General features: G+C 42.1%; 1 protein-coding gene across 3 annotated transcripts; it reads left to right on the forward strand.

Annotated features, from left to right (window-relative positions):
* The first annotated feature begins 3802 nt into the window (after positions 1-3802).
* slc7a10b (solute carrier family 7 member 10b) lies at positions 3803-27893 on the forward strand. Of its 3 annotated transcripts, none has more exons than XM_046038547.1 (11): positions 3803-4038; positions 10360-10564; positions 12066-12217; positions 18643-18768; positions 18853-19006; positions 20655-20778; positions 22459-22562; positions 22651-22747; positions 24105-24254; positions 25635-25812; positions 25901-27893. In XM_046038547.1, exons 1-11 carry the CDS (start codon positions 3882-3884, stop codon positions 26029-26031), a joined length of 1578 nt encoding a protein of 525 aa, XP_045894503.1. In that variant the 5' UTR covers positions 3803-3881; the 3' UTR covers positions 26032-27893. The 3 variants fall into 3 exon arrangements, with proteins under 3 accessions (XP_045894503.1, XP_045894502.1, XP_045894504.1); XM_046038548.1 differs by lacking the exon at positions 3803-4038 and adding an exon at positions 5541-5566; XM_046038546.1 differs by having other exon boundaries at positions 18643-19006.
* The last annotated feature ends 47 nt before the right edge of the window (positions 27894-27940 follow it).

The raw sequence follows: 27940 nt of genomic DNA on the forward strand, positions 1-27940 counted from the left end.
CTGACTCCTCAACCATCACTCCAACCAGGGCGGTGAAAAACTTGGGTGTCGTGATTGATGACCAGCTGTCCTTTTCAGACCATGTTGCTACTGTCTCTCGGTCGTGCCGCTTTGCTCTATACAACATAAGGAAAATCAGGCCCTACCTCGCTCAGTACGCCACCCAGCTTCTGGTACAGGCCATGGTTATCTCTGTTAACAGGCCAGTTTCTCTTCTATCTAAGAGAAACTGGCCCGTAGTTCTCAACTTGAGTTGGGTCAAGTGAGGGCTTTTTGAGTAAGGGTGTAACCCGAGCCCTTTTGAAAGTGGTCGGGAAGGTTCCTGAAGCCAGAGAAGTATTTATCACGTGAGAGATTGATATTGTTTTCCTGTGCCGTGTTCACACAGTGGGAGCTGACCAGGTAGGGAATAGGTTGACTAGTTATAGCCGCCACTTTGCCTGTGAAGAAGGCAGCAAAGGAATCAGCAGACAAGTTAATTGGTGGTGGAGGAGGAGGAGGATTTAGTAGCGCTTTGAAAGTGGAAAATAATTTCCTTGAGTCAGCGGCACTACTTATTCTGTCATTATAGAACGCAGTTTTGGCAGCACTGATGCTTGTTGAGAGGGAGGATAGGAGCAGGCGGTAGCCCTTAAAGTCGACGGGATCTTTGGTTATTCACCATTTTCTTTCAGCGGCTCTGAGATCAGTACGGAGCCCACGGATGGTATCAGTTAACCACGGGTGGGGCTGGTTCTGGCGGGCAGGCTTGGTGGATAGAGGACGCAGGCTATCCAGGCACGAGCGTAGTGTAGAGCACAGAGATTGTGCAGCATCATTGACCTCAAGTGGGGAAAATGTGTTGAGGGAGGGTAGAGCCGAACTGAACCTCTCCCCACTGCAGCTGAATGCAAACCACGCCCACCTCCACAATGACAATCACAGAGACCTTTACCGGAGCGGAACCACGACCTGCGGTTCTTAGGGACAGAGGTATTGAAGCGAGTATGGCTCACCTGAACTCCCCTCCCTAATGGCGAGCCTGCTCGTTTAACTGGGGACATTTCGCAACTTGATGACCTCCCTGACCAAAGTAAACAGAGACCTGCGAGTCTGCGCCAATGGGTCGGATGAAGACAGGTGAGCCCTACCTACCTATACAGGTGTGGAGGAGAGCCAGGTGCCACGCCCCCTGCACAGAGACACAACCGTAACACAGAGAGAAAAACACAAAAAATCAAGTATCTATCGATCGGTGAGGGAACTGCTTTGCACGCCCTTGGATCATTTTCTACGACTGCATGTCGCTGCTCACGGAGGAGATGTGTGAGTTAAAGGGAAGAAAGTTGAGGAAGCGTGGCGGTGCAAGATATGTGGTGTACCACTCTGTCCATTCTGAAGTGTAGCATCACAACAAAAACACAGAACCTTAAAAAAGCTTTTAATTCAATCTTATTGTAAAGCACTTTGTGACATTGTTAAGAAAAGCGCTTTATATATATATATATAGTGGATTATTATTCCTATTGACTCTACATGTGTTGGTTTGATGTGAAGGAAAGCTGTATCAAAGGTTTATTGTTGCACTTCTGCCAAATTTCACTTGTTGTTTTATAATTCTGTTGTGATCCTCACAACCTCACAAATGAATGTAATGAGCTGTCATATTCGACATGTACAGTATATAATTGATCATACATCTTCAATGTTTCTTCATTTTAAAATAGCCCTAGTAATCCTGAAACAGAAAAGGTGAACTATATCCATAACTGAAGCTAAAGAGGGTTTAGGAAGCAGATAAATGGAAGCCTGGGACTAAAAGGGTTCTTCTGTTTTGCACATTGGTTTGCCATCATTTCTGTAACGTTTCCAGATGCTTCCTTGTCTTCACTGAATGTCTTCAGTGAAAAATGCCTATAGTTCTGATTAATTTAGGAATGTTAAAGAAGCTAGTGTGATCTGATGCTACAAGACAACAACAAATAAGGCAAGAAAAATACTTCTTAATAATGTTCCATGCCATTTTCTGATTCATATGTTAAATCCAATAATTTGTCATGTTCACAGACAACTGGCAAGAGTCCTGTGGTGGTCAAACTGAACTCTGGTGTCGATTATCGATTATGGTCAGATATTATACGTGGGTAAAAGGAGTAATACCAATTAAAAATAATCTGTTATATGTACAAGTCCTGCACTGAAGTACTCAGTACTAACTTGTGAATTTCACCAAATGATTGATTATATTTTGTATTATTAATCTAAATCCACAAAGTAACTAGTAACTTAAGGTATCAAATGTATGTGGAGTAGAAGTATGACGTAGCATAACATGGAAATACTCAAGTACAAGTACCTCAAATGTGTATTTAAGTACAGTAGGCTCACTTTTCACCACTGTTAATTATAAAATCGTCCCGACCCACCCGGATGGCTACGTGCACATTGCCAGAGCAGATTGTGCGGCACATGAAAGGAGTCAGCTAAATACTTTTCATTTTTATTTTTCAGTGAGTTAACTATCGTAGGTTTTTGGTTCTGCAAATTAGAAGTTAATAACAATGTTCATAATCCATTTAAACTTAATTAGTTTTTGTTCACTGAAGTACCCCTGAACAATTTCAAGACACAAGATAAACAAAAACTATGATGCCATATGATTGTAGTAAATCAAAGTACTCACCAGTAAATATAAAAGTAGTTAGGCAGCTCCTACATTGAAATGTTGTTATTTTATTTTTATAGATGAACACTCACTCACTGGAGACCGGGGATGGATGTAAGATTTCTGACATTTCTGTCTGTAGCTCGGAGCTCTTTTAAGCCGCTGCGTTCGAAATGTGAACCAAACTAGTTACAAGTGTCTGCAATTAAAGTGAGTAACTGTTATCTCTGCAACACAGACAGGAATTGCATGGTTTAGTCTTAAACACAAGGAGTGAAACGTTACAATTCACCCCTTAGTCTGGGTTAGTTGTAACGTACACCAGGGTGAAATTTAACATTATGTAATAAGGAATATGAGACAAACGTGATATTGAGAGCTTTGTGTGTGTGTGGTACTGTCAGTCATAGTACTGATATTAAAAGTTAACAGAACAAATGTGCACTAACTACATATCATTGTGTGTTTGTGCTTGTTTGTCTTGCACCATCACAGTGGTGACAGAAGCATAGAACTCCTGAAGTGCAACATCAGAGTGTATCAGGCAAAGAAAACATATAAATAGTTTACTACTTTGTAGTTAAAACTAACCCAGACCAGCCATAAATTAACATTAGCTCTAACTGGCGTGAAAGATCTACATACACACAATAAATATGATTAAGGTTGATGAGTTTAACTACAAACCCAGCAATGCTAAAATATTAAGTTCACAAAAACCTTACCTCAAAATATTTTTTCCCATTAGGCCTATAGCTTAACTAGCTGTGCTGCCTCAGGGTGGAATAAAGACTAAACTGAGCAAACAGAGGGAATCAGGTGATTCCTAACTTGTTCCTGATTGGAGAAATTCCCCCCTACTGTTCTGAAGTATATTTGTACAGAAGTTAAATACATAAATGGTATTAATGAAGTAGTAGCCTACATGTAACATTTTTACAGCACTGGAGTATTTGTAATGCTGCATTTGAAATCTGTAAAAACAATAATTTGATAACTTCGACCCTCTGAAGATGCGCGCTCAACCTGGAGACGGGAAGAGGAGCAGCGCGGTTCCTCCCGATGTCCCTGAACGCCTCACGGTGAGCCCTGGGTATTTAACATTCTACCCTGGACAGCGGCAGGTTGTTGCGCAAGCGCAGCCCATTCAGTCTGCATGAATACGGAGTGAGGAGAGGACAGGAGCACTGGGAGTACTGGGACTGGACGGACACAGTGGACTGGACGGACCGGACCCATGGATGGACAGAACGGCAGCAGCAGCATCTGCTCCCGGCCGCACGGCACCGGGACGGACGGCAAGAAGAAGAAGAAGGAGAAGGAGAAGGAAATCCCCGACAGAGTGACTCTGAAGAAGGAGATCGGGCTGCTGAGCGCCTGCACCATCATCATAGGTGAGGCAGGAAAACAAGAGGGATCAGTTCTGCCTTTTACTTTATTACTGCTCAACTTTCACTTGACTTTCTCTAAAAACCGCTGCAGGACTGATCCGTTACTAACAAATGTTAGAATCAGGCTCAAACTCCATCTGGACTCCTGACTGTTTGGGAGATGATAGTTTTGTGGTCATAAGGGACATGGAGGGACTCCATGTTTGAGACTCGCATCAAACTGGCTTGTTGCGCTTACGTGGCTGAAATATGTGAAGTCCAGAAGCAGGCTGGTGGCCGAGCAGAAGAACATTGTCCGCTGGAGCAGAATGACAGCAGGGCCCTTTTTAAACACACCTAAGCACAGTAAATATGAGCCTCATCCAGGACGGAGGGGGGTGGGGGGGCTCCAGGGAGCCAGGCTGCATGCAGAGGGCCGGCTGCACCTCTTTGCTCTCAGTGCAGGAGGGTGATGGAGATCTGGTTCCCCCAGACTTCAGAACAAAAACCAGAATCTTAATATCAACACCGAAGATTTATTAATCTGATTTCTGAAATTCTATCATGCCTCAGGGGACCCGGAGGCTCCAGGGTCACAGTGGGGCCCTTAGCTTGTGCTAATTTAATAACCTGCAGATGTGTTTGTATCAACTACTGCTTATCTTGAGGCCCCGTGTTTAAGAACGCCCTGGGTAAAAATCTAGTCTGGCATATTTTGAAGCACATTTTACTAACTGCTCTTAATCAAGTTATAATAATTGCTCATGACCAGTGCACACAGAGTGGGCTACAAGGGCCCCACATAGTGTGCTAATATCATGTGTAACTAGACTCCCAGTGGCCCCCAAAGCCCTAGATTCACTGTGTGTTAGTTAGTTTTTAGTACAGTTCGGCGCTACATTAATATCATTTAAATTAAGGCTGCTTCATCACCTGATCTTGTGGCCCCTGTGACGTGTAGGGGCCCCATGTCAAGACTACTTTTAAGACTGTAATTATTTTGAGCTAAAAAGTTTTAACCATGAAACAGCAGTTGGCATGTTCTTACAGAGATCATGTTTGCACAGTATAAACTAAAGTAGCACAGGGTCCATTTATTAGCTGTTCTGGAGCTTTTGATCGTTTCACATGATCTTCATCAATAGATCGTCCTTGAGAGCATTTCGTCAGATGCTGTTTCCACAGTCCCAAATGAACTTTTCACCCAAGAAGTTCTTAAAGTGCTAAGGAGAGAGAAAAAAGACCATCTGCTGATGAAGATCATGCGATATGTTTAAAAGCTCCTGAACAGCTACTAAATGGACCTTGTGCTGTGATGATTTTAATTTATCTTGTGCATACAAAGCCAACATTTCTAAATTAAGTTGTGTTTAATAAATCAGTCAAATGACCACAGAGCAGCTTGCTCATGGTTCCGTGTTATTCCAGCATGAGATCTGTGGGGATCTTTTAGTATGTTAGTCTATGGTGGGGATGTAGAGACCCTAAGTCCCGCCCCTTCCGGTGGAGACCACCATGTGACCTTATTTTGCCCCAAAAATATACGTCAACGGTGAGAAACTATTAATATTTTGATCCCCGTTTGAATTGTGCCCTGAATTACACGCATGATGTTTGTGAATTTAAAACCTAATTTTGCAAGTCAAGAAAGTCGCAGTTTGTCGTAAAACTGTTTAAGTCTGAGATTTTTTCTGTCAGTGACTGAAGCTAATGTTACTGAAGCTGACGCCATCTCCTTCGTTGGTCCTGCTTGTTTCGTTTTGCACCAGAAATGGAAACATACGAGCAACATGGTCAGATTTGGACAGATGTTCCCTTCTTTTAACACTTTCCTCCGCGTCCTGGAAGAAAGAGGTGACGAATACTGTGCGAGAGGAAAGATGAAGTTCATGAAGCGGGTTTTAAACTAAATGTTACTTTCCTTTTTTTTTTTTTTTTACAACAAACTGCAACTTTTCTCTTTCTATCTTTTAAATTGACAAACATTAATAAATAGGGGAACAATTCAAACGATATAAAAAGGTTAGAAGCTCTCTATGTCATGTGTTGTCTGCCGAGGTGTTGCACTCGAACTTGGAGGCGACAGGATGTAATTGATGAGGGTGGGGGGTCAGTAAGGGGACAACGTGTTTTGTGTTGACCCCCATCTTTGTTCCTCTTTCTTCTTCTATTTGTTATAAAAAGAAGGAGGAATTTTTATTTACCATAATATTGTTTGTTGTCCACTGAAGTCTTTGGCTTTTTCAGATTTTTTCTAGCAGCGGTGGCTGCACATGTAGCAGTGGTAGGATTTCTTACTGGTCATAGTGATATTTATTTTAGCCAAAGACTTCTTTTCAGGACAATATTCATCTCAAAACCTCTTCTGGTTTCTTCACTAATGGTCATTTTTCTGCAGATTGTTCCACAGTAGCAAGCAGAGCCTTTGGCAGAACGCTGCAGGACGATCAGAGCTCTATCGTATCGATCTGTCAGTGCAGTAATTTGGTTATGAAATAATAGGATTTGCTGCAGAAGCAGTTTTTTCATGAAATGTGAGGCTGAGATGGAGACTCCTGTTTTTCATTGCCTTTACCAGTTTCCTCCCGTGGTCACAATTCTCCTGTTTTTATCCCAAATTCTTTCCTTTTTAAGTATCACAACCTGTTTTTGGCCCTTTACAGCAGGAAGCCTGTAAGAAGAGCCGCTCGCACCTCGGCCTGCTCACAGAGGGAGAGAGAAATAGAAAGTACTAAGAGAAAGAAATATTCAAGCGAATTTCAGACATCCTGGAAAGAAGTTTATGCCAGTGGGGCAAATTTATTATAACAGATTATTATATTGCTGTCTTTGAGGTCTCGAGGTTGGCAAGCATGGATGGAGCCACTGAACAGCGCAGAACGTGGCTGAAGTATAACAGGACTTTGAATTTATTATTTACCATCACCATCTTTTCAGTTGTTTGTAGACAGAAATTCAAACTTGCGATACCACGAGGTGATAGAGTCCGTCTCTCTATGCTGTTTGACTTCCTGTCTGTGGCTCCCAGCGCCAGAGCCCATTGGTTCCTACTGTAGACGTAAATATTTAAAAACACATTCACAAACATACTGTCGTGTTCAGAAAGGACTATTTTCAGGGACTATTTTCAGCGGCGGATGAATCCACATGTGGCGCAGGACGGTGGAAAAACTACAGTGTGTGTTTGATGAGAGCTGACAGCGTGGAGCTGAGCCTGATAAGTTAAATGTTAGATGTCTTAAAATGGTCTCTGAACCGGATAAACCGATATGGATATATTAAGAATAACTGCGGACCAGGTTCCAAGACGGCTCCCCATTCGTTCCTTTGAAAGTTTTTCACCCTGTTTTAGTTGGCGCCGCCCTAAAGACAAAGCTTAAATTGTGTTTTCTCTGCCAGTGGTAGGGATGTAGGGATTTAAAGTTTCTGGTGTGTGATCATGAGCATTTCAGCCGGAAAGGACCTCTAGTCTGACTCTTTGCACTGACTATTTACTAATTGCAGGGTCCACATGTCTAAGTGTCCTTAGCCCCAAAACGCTCCCGTGGTAAGACCAGGACCTCACATGATAGTTTGCTGTGTGTGAGTGTCTGAGTAAAGGGCAAACTGGGAAGTGCTTTGTCTATGAGCTCTATATAAATTCAGTAAATTTACTATTTTCAGACTTTTAGTTCTGTAGTGGAGCAGATGGCTTCAGGATCCTGTTGAAGGTGAGATAAATTATAAAAATTTATATTGATAAACATTATCTGTCTATTTTATACCGAGCCTGTTAACCGAGCAGGAGGCGTAAATTTCATCTTTGTTAGCATTTTCCATGTAAAATTTCAACCAGTCTTTTTAAATCTGTCATATTGAATCATGTATCATTTGAACTGCTTGTTTTCTGGAGCACAAAGTTTGCTAGTTCATATATTATGTCTATAAGAGATGTGTTCACGAGACAAACAGTAATCTTTATCTTTAAGTGTGTTTCAGTTGCATTAACTAATCTTTAACAGCCGTTTTCTCAAAATGACATGTTTCCTGTACGCCAAGTCATTTTCCTCGCCTTCGAAGGCGGTTAGATCATCACGACTCAGAACTGAAGAAGTCCTTTGGATGAGGGACGAAACGTCTTCCGCTATCTTCAACCAAGTCCAGTTGCCCTTGACTTTAACACTGTTTCTTAGGTCTCATACCAAGACATTTACTGAGAGTTTTTTAAAACATCTTTAGTTGATCAGATTTTATGTGGCATTTTATCTGTAAATATGTGGGGAAAGGGTCCTGTCACATAACCCTTCAAAATATTATCAAAATAAAACCAAAAAAATATTTTGTGTGTGATTTGTGTGAAATGCAAATTTTATATTTATATTATATAATTTTTTTATATGCAAACTTTTTTGCATATAAAAAAAATAAAAAGCTTCTATTTCTGGTTAAATTCAGCTCGTGAAGTTTAATTGTGATAGGAGTAAAGTTGGGGGGAAAAGCCCATTTGACTGTGGTGTCTCGCCTGAAGGGCTTTTGCACATTACAGTGGCCTTTGTGAGGTCCAACCTGGGACCTCCTTGGTTTATGGTGCAGGTTTTGGCTAACTGGGCCCCCTCTTCCTGTCGGCTAAGCTGTTGTTACTTGCTCAAGGCGGACATTTTTGTAAAAATCCTTCTCCAGAACAAGAGAAAGGTCCTGTGTGCAGAATGCTGAAGCACCTTTCCATTCAGAGAGAGGACTGAGTGAACAAGCTTGCAGCTCCGCACACTGGACCGGGCTCAGCGTCAAGACTCATGTGCCACCAGATTAAATTGAACCGAGCTTTTTGTAGACCTTCAGCTCAGTTTTTTCCCCCCCTGCGTGTCACTTTTAGGAAGGTGCAGGAATAAACAGATGCAGAGGGTGAGTCGGTCACTTCCCACCTCTGCAGCTCGGAGTGGATAATTTATGTCTGGTTATGTAATGGCCGTCTGTGCCACTTGGCTGCCTTCTGCTGTGCTACTGGTAGCGCTGTAGTCTGAATGTGTCGGATCTGCTGGTACTCTACGTTGCATACTGAGGCTCTGGGCAGGAGGGATTGTCCCGGCCTGAGTGATGGCCTTTACCTCCTTCTCTAACTCACTCTGCTATAGAGCTCTTTGTCTTTTACTGCCCTCTGTATAAACTCAGGGGGAAACACGTTTGGGACTGCGGTTGCTCAAGAGTCTCAACGGGGTCACTGCTGTTTTTAGGGTGCAGCAGCAGCAAAAAGCTGGAGATGTTCTGGGTGATGTGTACCATGTGGAAGCCAAGTCGAACAAGTCACATGTGAAAAGCACATGTGCTGTGCTCATGTGTGGAAGTGTAACACTTCATGAGCTGGATGATTGTTTCTTCTGGTTAATTTACACAATAAGAAAACATGCAATGCAATTCAAATACAGAAGAAACAAATGTGCATTGTTCAAGAAAAAGAAACATAATCTAAAAAACAAGTTACTGATTATAAAATAACCTAAAAATGTGCACCAATCAGCAACTTTAACAACTTCTTGACACAGTTTCTTTATGTTTTCAGTTCTCTCCCTGTGAACAAAACAAAAGAGGAGGGAAGACCAAAAAAACGTTGATCTACAGATGAAACATATCTGAAAGCAAGAAGGCCTGAGAGCTGCACTGCATTGTATGCTTTTATATTTTTATATTTTGAATTTTTCATCCTGTCACCTAAATTTTGTGTTTCCTTTTTCATAAATAAAAATATTTCCGCTATAAATTGGTGCAGAAACTTTCACAAGAATGCAGGAAATGATGTGTTTAGTGCTCAAAATTACTCATTTATCTAGACATTGAACATTAATTCAAAACACTGTTCAAGAGCTTTATCACGAACCTCTATGTCCCCATCACTTTTTAACACAAAGTGACGCCCCTGGAACATGATGAACTCCGGTTGAACTGATTCAGTATTTCTCCTTTACATTTCTTTTAACTAACAAAATAATCTCACCTCAAGGTCCATTTAGTAGATGTTCTGGAGCTTTAACACATAGCCATCAACAAGTCATGTGACTCGACTACTGTTGACATACAACATACATTCATGCCAATCAAGCTGATTTGCATTGACTTGACTTGACTTGAGTCCACACCTCTGATTATGTGCAAAAAGAGAAGAAGTGTATTTCACTACAGGCCGGATTCCCGTTTTGCTGTGGATGCATTTCCAGCTTGTATTAACGTGCTATCAGTATTTCGGTGTCACGCATGTTAATGTAGATGTAAATTCATGCAGAACACATTGCAGCCCTCACTATATCTGGAGTCGGGACACAAACCTTATTCTACTTTGCTGAATTAAAAATCCTTCTCCTCTCCCGTCTTCAGGGAACATCATCGGCTCTGGGATCTTCATCTCTCCAAAGGGGGTCCTGGAGCACTCGGGGTCAGTGGGGGTGGCGTTGGTGGTTTGGGTCCTGGGAGGCTGCATCGCGGCCTTGGGCTCCCTCTGCTACGCTGAGCTGGGTGTCACCATCCCCAAATCTGGAGGAGACTACTCCTACGTCACAGAGATATTTGGTGGTCTGATGGGGTGAGTAAAGAGCCTCTGCTTGAGCCTCAGGTCCGGGCTTGTAATCCGGCAGCTCTGTCTGCTTGATACGTGATTGTAGTTAGCTCTTGGTTAGTGACCATGCAGTGCGGGAAAGTTTGAGTTTACTATACATGGTAGGCTAAAAGAGTGGACTATAAAGTAAATAATAAAAGATTTTGGACACAGCTCATGATGATAACTAACTTTACGAGTTGTGGTACACTGATGAACCCGCAGAGGGTTATCAGCTGAATCTGCAGCTTCGCTCTGCTTTACGGAGCTTCATAGTGAGTTTCAGCTCATTGTTTATCTGTCTGGCTGCAACTTTACTGTTCTGGTTCACTCTCAGCGCTCTCATAGCGTTGTTTTCAGAGAACAATTTGTAAAAATCCAACGTACACGACCTGCTCAACAGAAACAGGAGACAGACAGTTAGAGAGCAGCTGGTGAACATAGTGGTGCATTTAGCAGCTAAAGAGTTTGATATTTCCCTCAGGAGCTGGTGGAGACCAAACACAGAGCTAACAGAGAGACACATACTCGACTCCACATGAACCATCATGTTCTTCTGTAACTGCTAGATGTGGGATTAAGCAACTGTGTGCTAACAAGTTCACCATGTCAACTTCAAAATATGATGAAATGTCAATGTTGTGTTCAAAACTTGTTTGCCCCTAAGTGGCCAAAGAAATCAGTGCAGGTTTCATCCACATGAATGTCATGCATTTGGTGTATTTGCTGTTGAAAATCTTACAACTTTAATTTGAAGGTTCCCCTTATAGTGCAATGTTCACACAGCCTAAATGTGACACTCATGTCTGCCAGACTCACTTATAATCAGTCCCTCCAGGATTTGTTGAGGCCTAAAACGCCTGATTTGGCAGCAGATTTTCAAAGATAATTTTAATAAAGTTTTGATGTTTTGGGGCATTTTTTGTGATGAAATTGTGGGAATAAGTGAAAACTGTAAAGGTAGATGTGATTAAAGTTCATTAAACATTCCCTCCGCTTGCAATTGACCGGGATGCAGCAGCCTGTGTGACAGTGATTTGACTCATCCTCCATGTGTTTCTGCTCCTCTCCGCGAATGTTTCACGCTGACAAAGATTATTTCCTTCTACTGCATGTTTGCAAAGCTAACAAGCTTGGTATACCTGGTATACTACAGGTTCGTCGTTCATCATTGGTCGAAGTAAGTGACCAGTTTAACACATTCAGGTCAAAGCAATTTTAGATTCCTTTGAGTCAAGGTGGAAAATCCCCCAAAAAGGCATTTTAGAAAGCCAAAATAGATAAAAACTCTCGACTGAAAACATAATACTACTACCACAACTATTATCTCTAGTAGTTCTAGTAAAAGTAATGTGTATTCATATGTGTAATCTAATGTAAATCAGGGGAAGGTTTTTCCATCTGTGCTCGGTTCGTGCTGAGTCTCTGTACTTTGACACACCAGTTGTTGAATCTGTGTCCTGGCATTGAACGTCTTTCTCTTGTTTAGGTTTCTGCTGCTGTGGAGCGCCGTCCTCATCATGTACCCGACTACCCTGGCTGTCATCGCCCTCACTTTCTCCAGCTACGTCCTGCAGCCCGTCTTCCCAAACTGTGTTCCTCCATACATGGCGATGCGGATGCTGTCCGCCACCTGTCTCTGTAAGTGTAACCCCTCAGATGTTGAAATGACCGGCTCCACTATTCCTCTGATTTTGATTCAGCGTGGAGGGATGGTGCATCTTCCTGCTGACGCAGTGCGCTTGCATTATTCATGAAGGATGACTTGTGGTGTTGCTGCTGGTGGATCCTGATTCTGAAATAAGACATTTCTCTTCTCATGCTGACCATTATCAAGCTCATCAATAAACTGCAGGTCCATTTGTTTGGCTCATGTGTCAGAGGGGAGGAGGCCACATGTGAAATTTCTCTTATGTAACTTCTGGCTGAAGGCTTTTTAAAACCTTTTTATGGCTGTAGTAAATAATGCACAACGTCCCTTTAGGAGGGAGGAAACCAGGACGAGAAGAATGTATGAGGGGGAAGGTTTGGTTTCTCTAGTCTGGTAGACAAACACTGTTGAATACTATAAAAACTGCACAAGCTAGACTTTATTAATAGAGTTTTTAAATGCTTCTGGAAGTTAAAATATACGCCTAAATGAAACATGATTTATAATGAAATAGATAAAAAACATGTAATCAAGGACTGACAGTAGATCAGAGACATCTTTAATCCATCGTCAACCGGGGGGCTGGAGCCAAACGGCGGGGTCCACCCTGGACAGGTCGCCAGTCCATCGCAGGGCCACATATAGACAAACAACCAGTCACACTCACACCTAAAGACAATTTAGGGTCACCAATCAACCTAGTCCTGATGTCTGTGGGAGGAAGCCGGAGCACCCGGAGAGAACCCACGCAGACACGGGGAGAACATGCAAACTCCACACAGAAAGGCCGGGGCAACCGGGGTTTGAACCCACGACCTTCTTGCTGTGAGGCCACAGCGCTATCATCCAGACCCACATCTTTAATCATTTAACAAAAACAATCAAGGCATTTTTGTTTAAGCTACTGAAAATGTAACTAGACACATTCGACTGTAATATTAATGCAATTTAACGATACGATTTTGGTGTTACTGGTGGGAACATCAGTATATCTTGACATCTGCAGCTCAGAGTCTGGATGAACTTGAAAAGATGTAGATAAATCTCTTCTCCTAAACAGTTTTCCAAGAAGGACAAAAAGGATGCTTCTTGTTTCAGGGTATCGTTGAGACAAACTAGTTTGTATAAAGTGTTTCTACCTGTTCCAACAGCCACACTAGAAGTCATAAGGTGGGTCTCCATCCACCTGTTTTTATGCACATTTTCAATTTGCCATAGGTATCATTTACACTGGGGACACCACATTTTGAATTGGCTGATTTTGTCCCCATCGATTTTTGAAAGCATTTGTTAGAAATGTTCTAAAAAACAGCTTCCACCAAGAAATGTTAAATAAATGAAAATGCTTAATAAGAAAACATGCAATGCAATTTCAAATATAGAAGAAACAAATGTGCATTGTCCAAAAAAAGTAACTTAAGCTAAAACAACAACAAGCAGCTGATGCATTATATTCCAATATATGTTTATGAATAAATAAATATCTCAAAAACGTTTTTACGCTTGCCTGAGGTGGAAAAGTTGGTTTGTCGATAAAACCAAAATGCGACACTCTGCGACATTCTGAAATGAACACGCAAAATTAACATCAATGCCATATTTCCTTCTTGTTTTCTTCACTGTTTTCCCCCCTCAGAGCTTTGAGTAGTGCTCATTTAATCTTGTGACAATAAACACATAGCGTTAATGGATAGAAACACATATTAATTATAATTCGGTAAAAATTAGCGTTTGGATGGAAACTGAGCCAAGAAACGATGAATTAAACAAATGTGGATAACAGAGGACGGTGACGGACACTCTCTTCTTGGCATTCATTGTGCATTCTCGTTTGCTCGCACAAAGAGGAACAAAAGTTCAAATGCTGCCTACTGTCACACCTCCACACACCAGAGTAGAATAAAGGGAGCTACAGACTTCTTCTCATTATGCAACCCTGTTGTAAAATGAAAAATAAATTTACTTTGGTTGGACAATCACTGCTTAGAGGTGGGCTTTAATTAACGATAAATGACCTTGGAAAGATGTGGAAGTAAAAAGGTTTCCGACTATGTTCAGCCGACGATTGTTTACTATTGTGTACCAGGCCTGTGTAGTTTACTGGTGCCTTTACACGCTGTACAGTAGGACTAGAACAGCTTTGGAAGACTTTAATAGAACAATGAAAACTTGAATATAGACATTAATGGCAGATATTACTGAGCATCCTGCTGGATTTTTACAGAGGTAAAAGCAGCTGAGAGCTTCTTCACTCCTCAAACATTCAAATGTTTCCATCAAATATGTATTGTATAAAAAAAGAAACGCTGCATGAGGACTGTTGGGTCAGTCAGTACTAGAAGAAACAGGGCCGGTCAAGCAGACTTTAGGAAAGATCTCAGAGTTTTGCTGCCCTGAGCTGGACCTGTCAGGCTTCCTAATTGCTCCGTGTGTGTGCCTGAGAGTACCTGCACTGAACAACATTAATTCACACAACCTCTTTGTCTTATCAATGAATAAATAGCGCCTGGCCTGAAAGTCGGCGAGGTGAAACAGCAGGACTCCAGCGTTTGATTCCTCGCCTCTGACGCCATCCTTCACACTTGTTTTTGGAGCTGGACGCTAAAACGTGAGCTCTGCCCAGCCGGGGGGGTTGGTGTGCGTGTTTGGGGGGGGGGGCTCGCCACGTTTTGTCTGCTCTTTGCAACGGAAGTGGTTTGTTTTGTGGGGCTGACAGCTCGTCTTTGTGTTGGAGAGCGAGGCCACCATGAGAGAGAGCGGGGCAAAGCCGGTGACAGTGATGGACGAGGTGAAACAATCATGCCCTCCCTCACTCGCTCGTTTCCCACATTCCTGCCTCCCATGGCAACTGGCTGCTGCCGCCCACCGCCGGCAAGAACACCAGCACCGGTTCCCCAGTGTAGGGATGGAGCTGTACGGATACTGATTTAAAGGAGCACTCCACCAATTGTACAAAGTCAGTTTCCTTGTCATGATTAGTAATGCTCGGCCTGTGAAAACAATGGTATAGAATCTGCTCTGGCTCTGCAGGAACAAGACAATGTGACCTTGATGATGTCATACTGTAGTGATGTCATGAGGGTCTCAGCTTGGGCTTGGAAACACCAAACAAACAGAAAGGCTGCGTTCAATCAATCTGTGCTCTCCAGTCGTTACGTGTGAACTACTCAATGTCGCATCAAAATGGCGCGCCAGATATCTAGCGTGCTAAATATCTGGAGGAGTCAGGCAGCTACTTTTTCACTCCAACTCTCTGTAGACAGACAACCCCAGCTAATTCACCCATATTCTTTGTCTTAATCATTTTTATCTTTATAATAATAAACAACTCCTGTTTCGTGTAGAGTTTCACGTCATTTCCTGTTTCACTTCTCGCATGTGTTTTCTTGACAAAAACGTGATTTGCTGACCGGACAGAATCGTCAGGTGATGGGGCGGCGACTAGCTCACCATCAGTACATGCCCCATGTATAAAGGCCTAAGCCCTCAGCAATGCGTAGGCATTGTTCACATACTTGCCTGCGTACTTTGCGTGTACCTGGAGGATTTAACTTGAATCCACTAAGGGGCAGATCAGGTCATCCCTCCCTCATTAACTTCTTTGACAACATCCGAAACAACGTAAACAAACCAAACATAGCGACACTCGAGCAGTTCAAGATTTGAAGTGGTGCTAATTAGCAGAGTTTCAGGAGCGGGACCACACATCAAGCGCGTCATCGCCAGCATTTCCATAAATACCCCCACACGTCCTCTAAGTCCTCCCCTTCGCCCTCGTATCCTGCCTCCCTCCCTCCCACCCCTTTCTCTGTCCTGCCTCCTGATCTCCTTCCTCCTCTCCATAGGTTTATAGGGGGTCCGTCGTGCCGGGTGCTACGGCGGATTTCCCTAGCTTCCCCACAACGCTTTCTAATGTCTATTCAGCTACCGCAAGCTTCATACATATTCTGTTCGTTAATCAATAAATCATTTAATCATACCTGTTGATTGCGGTCCTTGCTAGTGAATGAGACATCATAATGATCACGGTAATTGCAGACTAGCTCCAGGAGTTTTATTGTAAACATCCTTTTTTTAAGTCTGCTGCTGACCTTCTTCTTCTTCCTTTGTGTTTAATAGCGATTAGCAAACTAACTGCACACCGTCACCACCTGGTCTGGCGTGTAGAACAGGAGTTTGCTGCTAACCTGGTGTCAGATGGACATACTGCCCCCACGTTCATGTGCTGAATTGCATCTTGTGGACGTGTAGCGTTAATTTCTGGAGATGTGCACAACCTACGCTCCAGAGGAACGCAGGATACGCGTGGCAGCCATCTTGCGTACACGAATGCGTAGTTAAAAGCAAGCATATCCAGGGCTTTAGTCCTTGCTCCAGAAGACCGGGTTCACGTTCGATCTGTGGCCCTGTCCTGCATCCACTCTCTCTCTCCTACATCCTGTCTCTCTCAAGCTGTCCTATCACGCGTAATCATTTAGATGTGTGGACAACGTTGCACATTTTGCAACATGTCTTTATACCTAACAAAATAGGTTGTTTGTCAATGCCAGTCTGGTGACCAGACCTCAACTATGCAATTTGGTTAGGTTTAGGCAATAAAACTACTTGGTTAGGTTTAGGCAATAAAACTACTTGGTTAGGTTTAGGAAAAACATTGTGATTTGCGTTAAATGAAGTACATTACTTATGTCACCTGAAGTAAATCACGTGACTTAAGTCAGTAACACAGTTTAACTTTATGAAAAACCTGGGTTTGACCGATCCATCCATCCCATCCACCTTATATGGACTTTCCCCTTCTTTAAATTAGTCACCCACTTCCTCCTTTGCTACCGCCATGCAGCCGCTAGAGGTCGCAGCCACAATAAACACAAATATATATTGTAATAACGTGCTTTTGGTTGTTTTTCTGGTGAGGACAGGCTGTGTAGACAATCGCTATTGGACCGTCCCACAAGCAGTTCTGATGGATTATCCTGCCGCCTTAAATCAGTAAATGTCTGTGGTTTGATTTTGATTATGGATTATTATCTGTCCGTTAAAAGTCCCCCAACTTTATCAACTTTAACACTTTTATCCAAAGCAACTTGTGCTCTTCACATTGGTTTTACCTACAGTAGAAATATCACTTAAACTAGATAATGCAGAGTTTCTTTAGAACTTCATTACACTCTTACAACTCTGTTTCAATACGTTTGTTTCTGACGTGTATCAAACCTGCGTGATGATGACCTGCTCCACTCTGCGCTGTTCTCTAGTATATTTATTTATTTATTCTGACATGTCCAAATTGCACCAAAAGTGACCCTGCACTCCCTTGGGTCTGCAGCAACACGCCCGCCACGTGTGAGGTCGTTTGGACGAACTGTTCTTGACATAATCAAAATACAAACAGACACACACACAGATTCCCGCCTTTATTAGAGAGATAATGCCAAAAGACTTAGAACATGATGGGAGTAAAACTCTCACTGAAACCCCTCAAATCATTGATTTCTAGTTTCTCTTCACTCTTTGTTGTATTTTCTGCTCTTTTATCAACAATCAAGTGCATGAACTAAGTAATAAGTGTTTTTCCTGGTCCCGCCTGAAGTATTGTTGGCACAGATGTATCGATACAATATCTGAGCGTTAGGTTTCATTCTTCACCTTGGGCACCTCTGTGATAAAATATTCTAAACTCAAGGTTCACTTACTAGCTTTTTTCCGTGAGATTTTGACTGTATCTCACCACCTTCTTCAGGTGTTTAGTATTATTTATGCCAATGTTACTGAAGGTGAGGGTGTAGCATTGACTTCACTAACATGGCGGGCAGCTGTGAGGCTGACCTCTGCTGGACTGGAACAATTGTGAAACTGATCATCGGTACAAAATAATAGGTCAATTTGGTGGCATTTTTAGCCATGCTAACAGCGTAGTGGCTCTAGGGATGGCACTCTCTGTTGGTCCACCACCACTGGAATATCTCATGAAATGTGGTTCAGACATTCATGTTCCCCTCAGGATGAACTATTTTGGTAATCCCTTAACTTCATCCCTTAACTTCATCATCTAGGGCCACCATCTGGTCCACATTTTTCAGCCTCACAGAGCTGTTAGCGTGGCTGGATTAGCAATTAGAGTTGAATGTGTCTCCCAATAACAAAAGCTCCGTAACCATTTTTAACCATTGTTGTAATGCTGTGTTTGTAAACCAGTCATCAGAATCAGGTTTATTGCCAGGTGTGTGAAGAACATTTATTTATGCATAAAATATGACTGTAATGGAAAAGATAAAGAAATATTTTTTCTTTACAATTTCACTACATTGTCCATAATTATTGATTAATCAGTTAGTATTCCCAGAAGCTTGTCTTTCCCCCGTGTATGTCCTCCTGGTTTGACTGCTGTCCTGACAGTGTGTTTTCTCTTCAGTGCTGCTGACCTGGGTGAACTGCTCCAGCGTTCGTATGGCCACCAGGATCCAGGACATCTTCACGGTGGGGAAGCTGATGGCTCTGGGCCTCATCATTGTGGTTGGCCTGGTGCAGATCTGCAATGGTAACATCCTCGGTCTAAGGCCTAAAGCTTTACTGCTCCCTGAAGTTAAAAAACAAACCTTTAAATGTCTGATTTGTCTTCCAGGGAACTACGAGGCGCTGACTCCTCAGGTGGCCTTCTCCGTGGACAGCATGCCGTCGGTCGGGCAGATCGCGCTGGCCTTCCTGCAGGCCTCCTTCGCCTTCAGCGGCTGGAACTTCCTCAACTACGTCACGGAGGAAGTGGTTGAACCCAGACGGTGAATATTTATGCTTCTAATCACATTCTCAGCATCTGCCACTGCTGGAACAGTGCAAATGTTCAGCTTCCGTCTCAGCTTGTTTCTTAGTTCTGTTTGATTTCGCTGGTTTTTCAAGGGCAGTTTTCATCTAAATCAAATTTTAAAGGAATAGTTTGACATTGTGGAATATGTGTTTTATTCGCTTTCTGGCATATTCTATGAGAAGACTGATACCTCTCTAATATCTGTTCATGAAATATGAAATATCCAGCAGCCAGTTAGCTTAGCTTAAGGTAAAAATTGGAAACAGGGGGAAACGGGTAGCCTGGCTCTGAGCAATGGGAACAAAATCCGCCTACCAGCACCTCTAAAGTTCACTGATTAATCTGTAAAAGTGTGTTTTTAGTTTGTACATAAACTAAAGTGTAAAATGACAACTTTTTCACAGACATTATATATTTCTCGGCTAGGAGCAGTTACTTCCTGGGATTTCTGCTAGTTGCCTGCCAACTCTTTGTAATAAAAGAAAGCCTGGCATATTAAAAGGAATTGTCATTTTTACACCACGTCTTTTGTGTGGATAAAACAAACAAGACATTTTCAAACTATTCCTTTAATATCTGTCCTTAGACTACATCTACACTTTTTTGTTGAGTGATATTCCATATTGTAAATGTTCTGTTTTTATTGTTTTGTTACCAGATTAAAAAACAAATTATATTACAATAAGGGTGAAAAAAATCAGCCTTTAAAAATACCATTTGCAACACAAACACCCTAAAGTTTAACAGTTTCCTTCTAATTTTGTAGACGGAGTCATAATCAGTGGCCCATTTGCTTTTTCTCCCACTTTTTATAACCAGAACATTTTCTGAACTGTGTTCATGTCTTCTTGCAGCAGGAAACACAATACAATTTGGGTATGTGTGTTCATTGGGAGATAATCCATTTAAATGGAGTGTGTCCTTTTAAAAAGGAAAATTTTAAGAGGTAAAATTGATTAAACAAATCAAAACACAAATTGTTCAGCCTGTTCTCATTCCCAGAGCGTCTTTCTCCGTCTCATATCCGCACTTATGGCATCCTTTTGCTGTTGGAGCCATTGTTCAATGCCGAAAGTACTACTATAGTATACTGTTTATAGAGTAAAGAGGTGGTTTGGGGTGGATATTGTGGGACCAAAAACGACTTTCACCCAGGAGACCGGTGTTTGTTAGTAAAGTAATTATTTTAATCCAAACTATGATCTTTTCCTAAACCTAACCAAGTAGTTTTGGTTCCTAACTTTAGCGAACTGCGATGTTCCACAACGTTAACCACTAGTTTTATCTCAAACTGCAACCAGACGTTACAAATTTATACTTGCGACCTTGAGCGTGAAGCCCTACACGAACAAAATCAAGGTTAAAGGGTACCCAGGGTGTTAAAAAGCGACACAGAGGGGTCTTGACAAAGCGTCCATATGTGACACCTGCGATGAGAACAGGTTGACTTTTTACAGTTACAGATTTTTTGTTTTATAAAGAACATGAATATTTCAAATACAATTTAAATAAACCCATTACAATTTCCCGCGCCTTAGATGAACTTTGATGCATGTTTCATTGCTCTATGGTTTTGGTTTTGACTGTATCATCATCTGTGCATGGTGCGCGGCCTCGGTCAGGAATCTACCTCGTGCCATCTACATCTCCATCCCATTGGTGACCTTTGTGTACACGCTCACCAACATCGCCTACTTCTCCTCCATGTCTCCCGAGGAGCTGCTGTCATCCAATGCCGTGGCAGTAGTGAGTAATGTGGCCTCATGATAACTTTTAACCATTTAGGTCAGTGGTGGTCGGGAATCAATTATTAGATCAGGAACATTAGAAGCAACCAAAGGAGGAATAAAGGTCAGAGGCGTTAGCCTCACTTTTAAATGTGTTTCTTGAAGGTTGTAACCACCTTTATTTCCATCTGCTGCTCTGCTGTCCATTTTCTGTTCAGAGAAATCGAAGACAAATTTCCACTAAGGTGGACAATTCTAACAAGTCTAACAATAATAATAATTATAATAGACTTATGTTCAGTAAAAATTGTATTTACTGAGTCTGATGGCAGCAGGCTACTGGCCAAAGCATTGGGAAAAAATGGGGTTCAGTGTCTTGCCTAAGGAAACTTTGATATATGGCCAGGTGGGAATGTAACTAAGTACATTTAAGTTGAGGATTTCCATTTTTATGCTACTTTATATTTCTACTACACTAAAGTTCAGAGAGAAAAGATGGTACTCTTCACTCCACAACATTTATCTGACAGTTTTAGTTACCAGTTACATTACAAGCTAAGATTTTACACTTAAAAGAGTTGACGAATGTGTGACTACCCAACAGTATATAAAATAGCTCAAATCAGCTCCACCTTGACCAACTACAAAAGAAAAATGTTAATTACACATGAATGCATCAGTAATAATAATAATCTGATGATACAATCAGACTCAGAGCACCTACATCGCCCGACCTGCGCCTACGAGCGGTGCAATGAATATTAGGAACACTTAGTGCTATAAATAGATTTCATATCCCTGATGGAAAGTAGAAAGGTAGTGTGAATATTACCGCCATGTTTTATATACATGACACTGGAACCAAATTTCACGTTGACTGGCAGCCATCATTCACACTTTACTCAACTTGTAGGAGAGTTTTGGTTTATGCTGATTTTTTCCCTCCTTGTCAAAAGTCAAACAAACTCTTGGTTGAATTTTCTGCCTGTAGTTTAAAAGTGAATGCTGATTAACCAAAGTTAGCTTTGCTCAGTTAATATGTCTGTGGGATGAGAACCATATTTTATATATACTATTGCATTTCTCCTCTAACTAAAGTACACTTTAATTCATTTTCATTCAAGTTTCTCTGTTCGCTATTAAATACATAGCATTTACATTATTTGAGCAGAGCTTATGCATCCAGTAATTGGGCTAAACTAGACTAGGCTCTCCATTCAGCATGTCCTCAAACCGCAAACTTAAGGACATCTGAGAATCGGCTTGTCAAATTGTCAGACTTACCTCAACGTTCAGGTCTACCTCGGCTTACTTTGAGACAATAAAAGCATGCTGACAGGAATTTGATCATTTTATTGTGTAAGTGCAACGTTAGATATGGGTTATATTTTACCTGTTTGTAGCCCTACATGAAGTAAGAGGATCACCATAATGTCCATACAAAAATTCATTTAGATTCCTTTTGAGATTTACTCAGTAGCTCATGTCGCCACCCCCGTCACCATTAGTGTGGCTGAAAGTGTGCAGCTTTAAAAGTAGCTTCAAACGGACCCTAGGTAGCCTTGTTTCTCACTCAGAAACATTTTCTGAAAAGCACATAAACCAGCCATGAAAGCCCACGTGGACCACCTGGAGTTCATGTTGTAGTGTTTCCCAGGTCTGTACACATCAGTGATATTCTGTCTGTTCTGCTGTTCAGACATTTGGAGAGAAGTTGCTGGGAATGTTCTCCGTCATCATGCCGATCTCCGTGGCTCTGTCCACCTTCGGAGGAATCAACGGCTACCTGTTCACCTCCTCCAGGTGAGATCCACTGCTCTGCCTGCTCCTTCACTCTCCGATGCTGCCGTACTGTGGGTGCTGATGGGCTGTCTGATGTTTCTGCCTGCAGGTTGTGTTTCTCCGGAGCCAGAGAGGGTCACCTGCCCAGCCTGCTGGCCATGATCCATTATAAGAACTGCACACCTATCCCTGCCCTGCTGGTCTGCGTACGTACAACCTCACCCTGATGCTACAGTACACTGATCTCAGTTATTGCAAGGGGCTCTGTTGGATTGAGATCTGGTGACTGTGGAGGCCGCTGGAGTTCAGTGAACTCATGTTCAAGAAACCAGCTTGAGATGATTTATAGTTCAATTCAATTCAATTCAATTTTATTTATATAGCGCCAAATCACAACAACAGTTATCTCACAGCACTTTTCATAAAAGAGCAGGTCTAGACCGAACTCTGTGATGATATTTACAGAAGCCCAGCAGTTCCCACCAAGAGCAGCACTAGGAGACAGAGGCAAGGAAAAACTTCCTTTAAGAGGCAGAAACCTCGAGCAGAACCATGACTCAGGGTGGGGGGCCATCTGCCTCGACCGGTTGGGGAGAGAGAGAGAGAGAGAGAGAGAGAGAGAGAGAGAGAGAGAGCAGGAGAGGAATAGAGAGAAAAAGAGAGGGATGTAAGGAGAGAGAGAGGGGAGGGAGGCAGCCTATAGCTATAGCCCTATAGCTTTGAGACATGGTGCATTATCCTGCTGGAAGTAGCCATCAGGAGATGGTACACTGTGGTCATAAAGGGATGGACACGGTCAGCAAAAAGACTCAGGTAGGCTGTCGTGTTTAAACGATGCTCAGTTGGTACTAAAGGGCCGAAAGGGTGCAAAGAAAATATCCCCCACACCAGCAGCCTGAACCTCAAAAGAGACTCAAAAGACCAGGCAACGTTTTGACAATCTTCTGGTGTCCAGTGTTGGTGAGCCTGTGCGAACTGTAGCCTCAGTTTCCTGTTCTCAGCTGACAGGAGTGGCCCCCGGTCTGGTCTCCTGCTGCTGGAGCTCGTCTGCTTCAAGGTTCGACGTGTTGTGTGTTCAGAGATGGTGTTCTGCATACCTCGGTTGTAACGAGTGGTTATTTGAATCCCTGTTGCCTTTCTGTCATCTGGAACCGGTCTGTCCATTCTCCTCTGACCTCTGACATCAACAAGGCGTTTTCGTCGTAGAGATGGTTGTGCGTGAAAATCCCAGCAGATCAGCAGTTTGTGAAATACTCAGACCAGCTCGTCTGGCACCAACAACATGCCACGTTCAAAGTTACTTAAATCGCCTTTCTTCCCCATTCTGATGCTCGGTTTGAACTTCAGCAACTTGTCTTGACCACGTCTACAAGCCTAAATGCACTGAGTTGCTGCCGTGTGGGTTGGCTGGTTAGCTGTTTGCTAGAAATTGAAGTGTACCTAATAAAGTGGCCGGTGAGAGTATTTCAAAGCTATTTTTAGCGTTTTAAAGAGCCACTCTAATAATAAAATTGGTAGTGTGCCCCTTTAATATTCATCACATTGCCTCGCTGTGTCTTTCAGTGCTCTGCCACCGTTGTTATACTCTGCATTGGAGAAACACACAACCTGATCAACTACGTCTCCTTCATCAACTATCTGTCGTACGGCGTCACCATCGCAGGCCTGCTGTACTACCGCTGGAAGAAACCCAACCTGTACCGACCCATCAAGGTAGCAACACTTCTTTTTTTTTTTACCAGAAAGTAACTCACAGTACATTTACTCACCTACTGTACTGTACAAATGTGAGGTACTACATTCAGACAGCTTTGGTCACTGGTATCTTTACAAATTAAGTTTTTGCAAATAAAAGTATAAAATGTTGTGTTTTTTTATAAATTAAACTACCCAAACGTTTCATGGTTCAGCTTCTCACATGTGAAGATTTGCTGCTTTTCCTCTGAATGACTGAAATAATTGTACTGTTTGTTAATAATGTTGAGGTTTAGACGTTAGTTGGACACAACAAGGGTTGTGAAAGTGTTCTTGGTAACTGTGACAGCATTTGTCACTTTTTTCAGAATCTTTACAAACCAAACAATCAACTAAAGGAGAAAATAACCAGCAGATTAATTCATAATGAAAATAATCCCAAATAGTTCAAAATGAGCTCAAGATCAGCAACTAAAGCAGCAAAATCCTGCTTTTACATTAATGCATGAGGAATATCTACCATACAAGGTACAAGTTGTTTATTTGTCATTATGCAGCACAAGGCTGTTCCTTCATGCTACACACACAACATGTAATTAAGTTTAGGCCTGTATTAAAATATGGTAACAAAAAATAAAATAAAACAATACAGTTAATTATATATACGTATATACAGACACATATAAGGAAATCAGGATTATTATTATATTCACCCAGAATTTTCCACAGTGCATTTTTTGAATTTGCATCTGGGGTGAATGTAAACAGCAGCAACCAGATGATAATATGAAAGTTTCATCTTCACAATAAACAGTCTGACATTTTGAGTCCATCCTGACTGAGTTTGAGCACCGAGCATCATCGATGTAAAACACCTCCTGTCTTCTTGCTGGAGTCTTGCACTGACAGCTCGGAACACGGACCACCTGCCGAGTGCTTGATGTCGATGGGGCAGGTCTCCGTAACGATGTGGGCACAACGGTCTCTGAATTCCGTTGTCTGGTCAACATGAGTCCCGTTTTGTGTAGACCGGATCTTTAGGAGCAGAATTAAGTCCAAGCAGGGCCAGCATTGGCTCCTCTCCTGGCTCTGTTTGAGATCACTGCACCGTGGCGCCTGGTCCGGTGGATTGGGCCGGGTGGATCGTGGTCCGCTGCTCTTTAATCCAAAAACCCCGTCTTCATCTTCCGATGACTGGATTTATGTCAGAGGTAACATGTGTTTGGCAAGAAAGCCAGAAGAAAACAAAAGTGTAGCAAAGTTTGAAGGAGCTACCGGCTGCTGCTTCTACAAGCGCTGCCGGTTTGATAATAATAGTACGACAGTCACCCTGGATGTTCCTGATTATACTCATTCTCACTTTTACTTTATAAACCTTTAACCACACGTTGTCTGCAGGTGAACCTGTTGGTTCCTGTGTGCTACCTGATGTTCTGGGCGCTGCTGCTGGGTTTCAGTCTTTACTCAGAGCCGGTGGTTTGTGGCGTTGGTTTAGTCATCATGCTCACCGGGGTGCCCGTCTACTTCCTGGGCGTCCATTGGAAAGAAAAGCCAAAGTGTATCTACACCTTCATTGGTGAGTCTTTTTAAAAAAAGGAGGTGTGATTGAAGGTTTGGTCTCTGTCTGTCACAGTTAACATATAACTCTTGCTGTTTTCCTGCAGAGAGGGCGACGTACGTGGGCCAGAGGTTGTGTTTCGTGGTCTTCCCTCAGTTTGACCCCATCGAGATCGCCGGTCCTTCAGAATGTACTGACCGGTCATCAGGCAGGATCAGTTCGTCTGCCAATTCTTAAAACTTCTTTTCAGAATATATAAGAAGATCTTTGTTTTTATTCCGTTACTGAGTGAGTCCAGACGCTTCCTCCTGGAATGGGAGCTTCCTGTCTGACCTTTGACCCTCCAAGACTCTGGTTTCCCTTCAGTCGAGTGGAACCGCCTGTTCTTCTGTGCGGGCTGCTTGCACTTTTTATTTTCTTCTTTTTTCTACTAAGTCGTCAAGTACAACAACCTAATGCCAACAGTGTGGCACAGTGAAAAAGGACTTTTATTCCCATTTTTAGACCCATTTGTTTCTTTTTCTGTAACATGACAGACCTCTGACCGACTGACAGTGCGCGGTTTTTATTTCTTCTGAATGTTGCTGGTGTTTTATCGTGCCTTATGGCCTTTTCACACCAAGTTCCGGACAAATATATAGTCATTATTCTGAAAACAGAATGAAAACAAACGCTAATTATTTCAGAAAAGATCTGCAGTTGAGTGAATGCCAATCCTGCATCCTCGTCTGCTGGAACAAGGGTTTGAAACAGCATTTTAGGCATGTGTATCACTAATGATCAATAACGTACAGCCACCGTCCTTATAGAGCAGAGCTTCAGATTCTGTTACTGTAACATAAATTACTTAAAATCCCTGAACAAAAACTTAAAACAGGATAAATCATAATGATTTTGGTGATCCACTGACTTTTCCTCTAGCGCCACCGTGAGGTTAACATTTGACATTCCCATCAGCCTCATCTTTACTTTGCATTTAGAACTAATCAGCAAATGTCAGCATGCTAACATGCTAAATGAAGCTGGGTACACGGTAAACATTAGACATGCTAAACATCATCATCACTGTCATTGTGAGCATGTTAGCATTCAGCTCAAAGCACCGCTGTGCCAACGTACAGCCTCGCAGAGCTGCTAGCATCGCTTTAAACCATTTTATTTAAAGATATAATGTTAAAGAACACCTTTTCCCACAAGCCCAACATCTTCGAGGTTAGTAGTTTGTAGTTTTGGTTTGCAGCTAACAAATAACTTGCTCTAGTAGATACTCATTTATCGTAGAATATGGACAGTAAACAGAACACGTTTCACTTTTTCAGAAACACCAGTAAAAGTTACTCTCAGTGAGAGATTGCATTGAGTTTCAGAAGCTAGTGGAGCGGCATCCAAGCAGGATGTTAACGTCAAGACTTCAACTCTCTCTACTCCATCTTGTTTACTTTCAGTTTAGGGTCTCTTCTGAATTTGTTTTAGACAGCAGAATATGGATTTTGTTATTACGCAGACTTTAAACCCACATGAACAACACCGAAATTGAAATGGTTCTGAATAAAAATGCACCATTTTTATCCATGTCACGTCATGGATTTGAATTTATTCTGGGGGGTTTTATTAGGGAGTTTCTTGGAAATGTCAGACTTGGTGTGGAAAGGTCTTCAACTGGGGAAATATGTGTATATTCAAATGTTGTTTATTAACTGATTCGCTATATTAGATTTTAATATATTTTGTGAGTGCCATTGTGTATTGCATTCGATTATTTGTAGAAGCACTTTGGTTTCCCTGCCGTTCAGTATGAACTCTTTTCCTCTCATTTGTACAAACCAGATGGTGTTATATCCTGGAGATCAGAAGCAAGCTCGAATTTATTAATCTCTTGTTAACAAAATTGTAAATTTTACTTACTGCTGGGCTCCCATCGACCCACATCAACCTGGTTTGTTGAACTGATTAACTGACTTTCACTGTGATTGTACTCAGATATAGAAATGCAGCAAAGTAAGATTTTAAAATGCTGTTGTGGCAGCTTTTGTTATGTTTATTATGTGTGACTGCGACAGAATTGTCCCTTTTTACAAATATATCTCCATGTAGTTCTACTTCTTGTTAATCCCTTTGCTTAAGGTGGCTCTATCAATAGTACAAA

Source organism: Micropterus dolomieu, linkage group LG22 (assembly GCF_021292245.1).
Source record: "Micropterus dolomieu isolate WLL.071019.BEF.003 ecotype Adirondacks linkage group LG22, ASM2129224v1, whole genome shotgun sequence".
Classification (NCBI taxonomy): Eukaryota; Metazoa; Chordata; class Actinopteri; order Centrarchiformes; family Centrarchidae; genus Micropterus; species Micropterus dolomieu.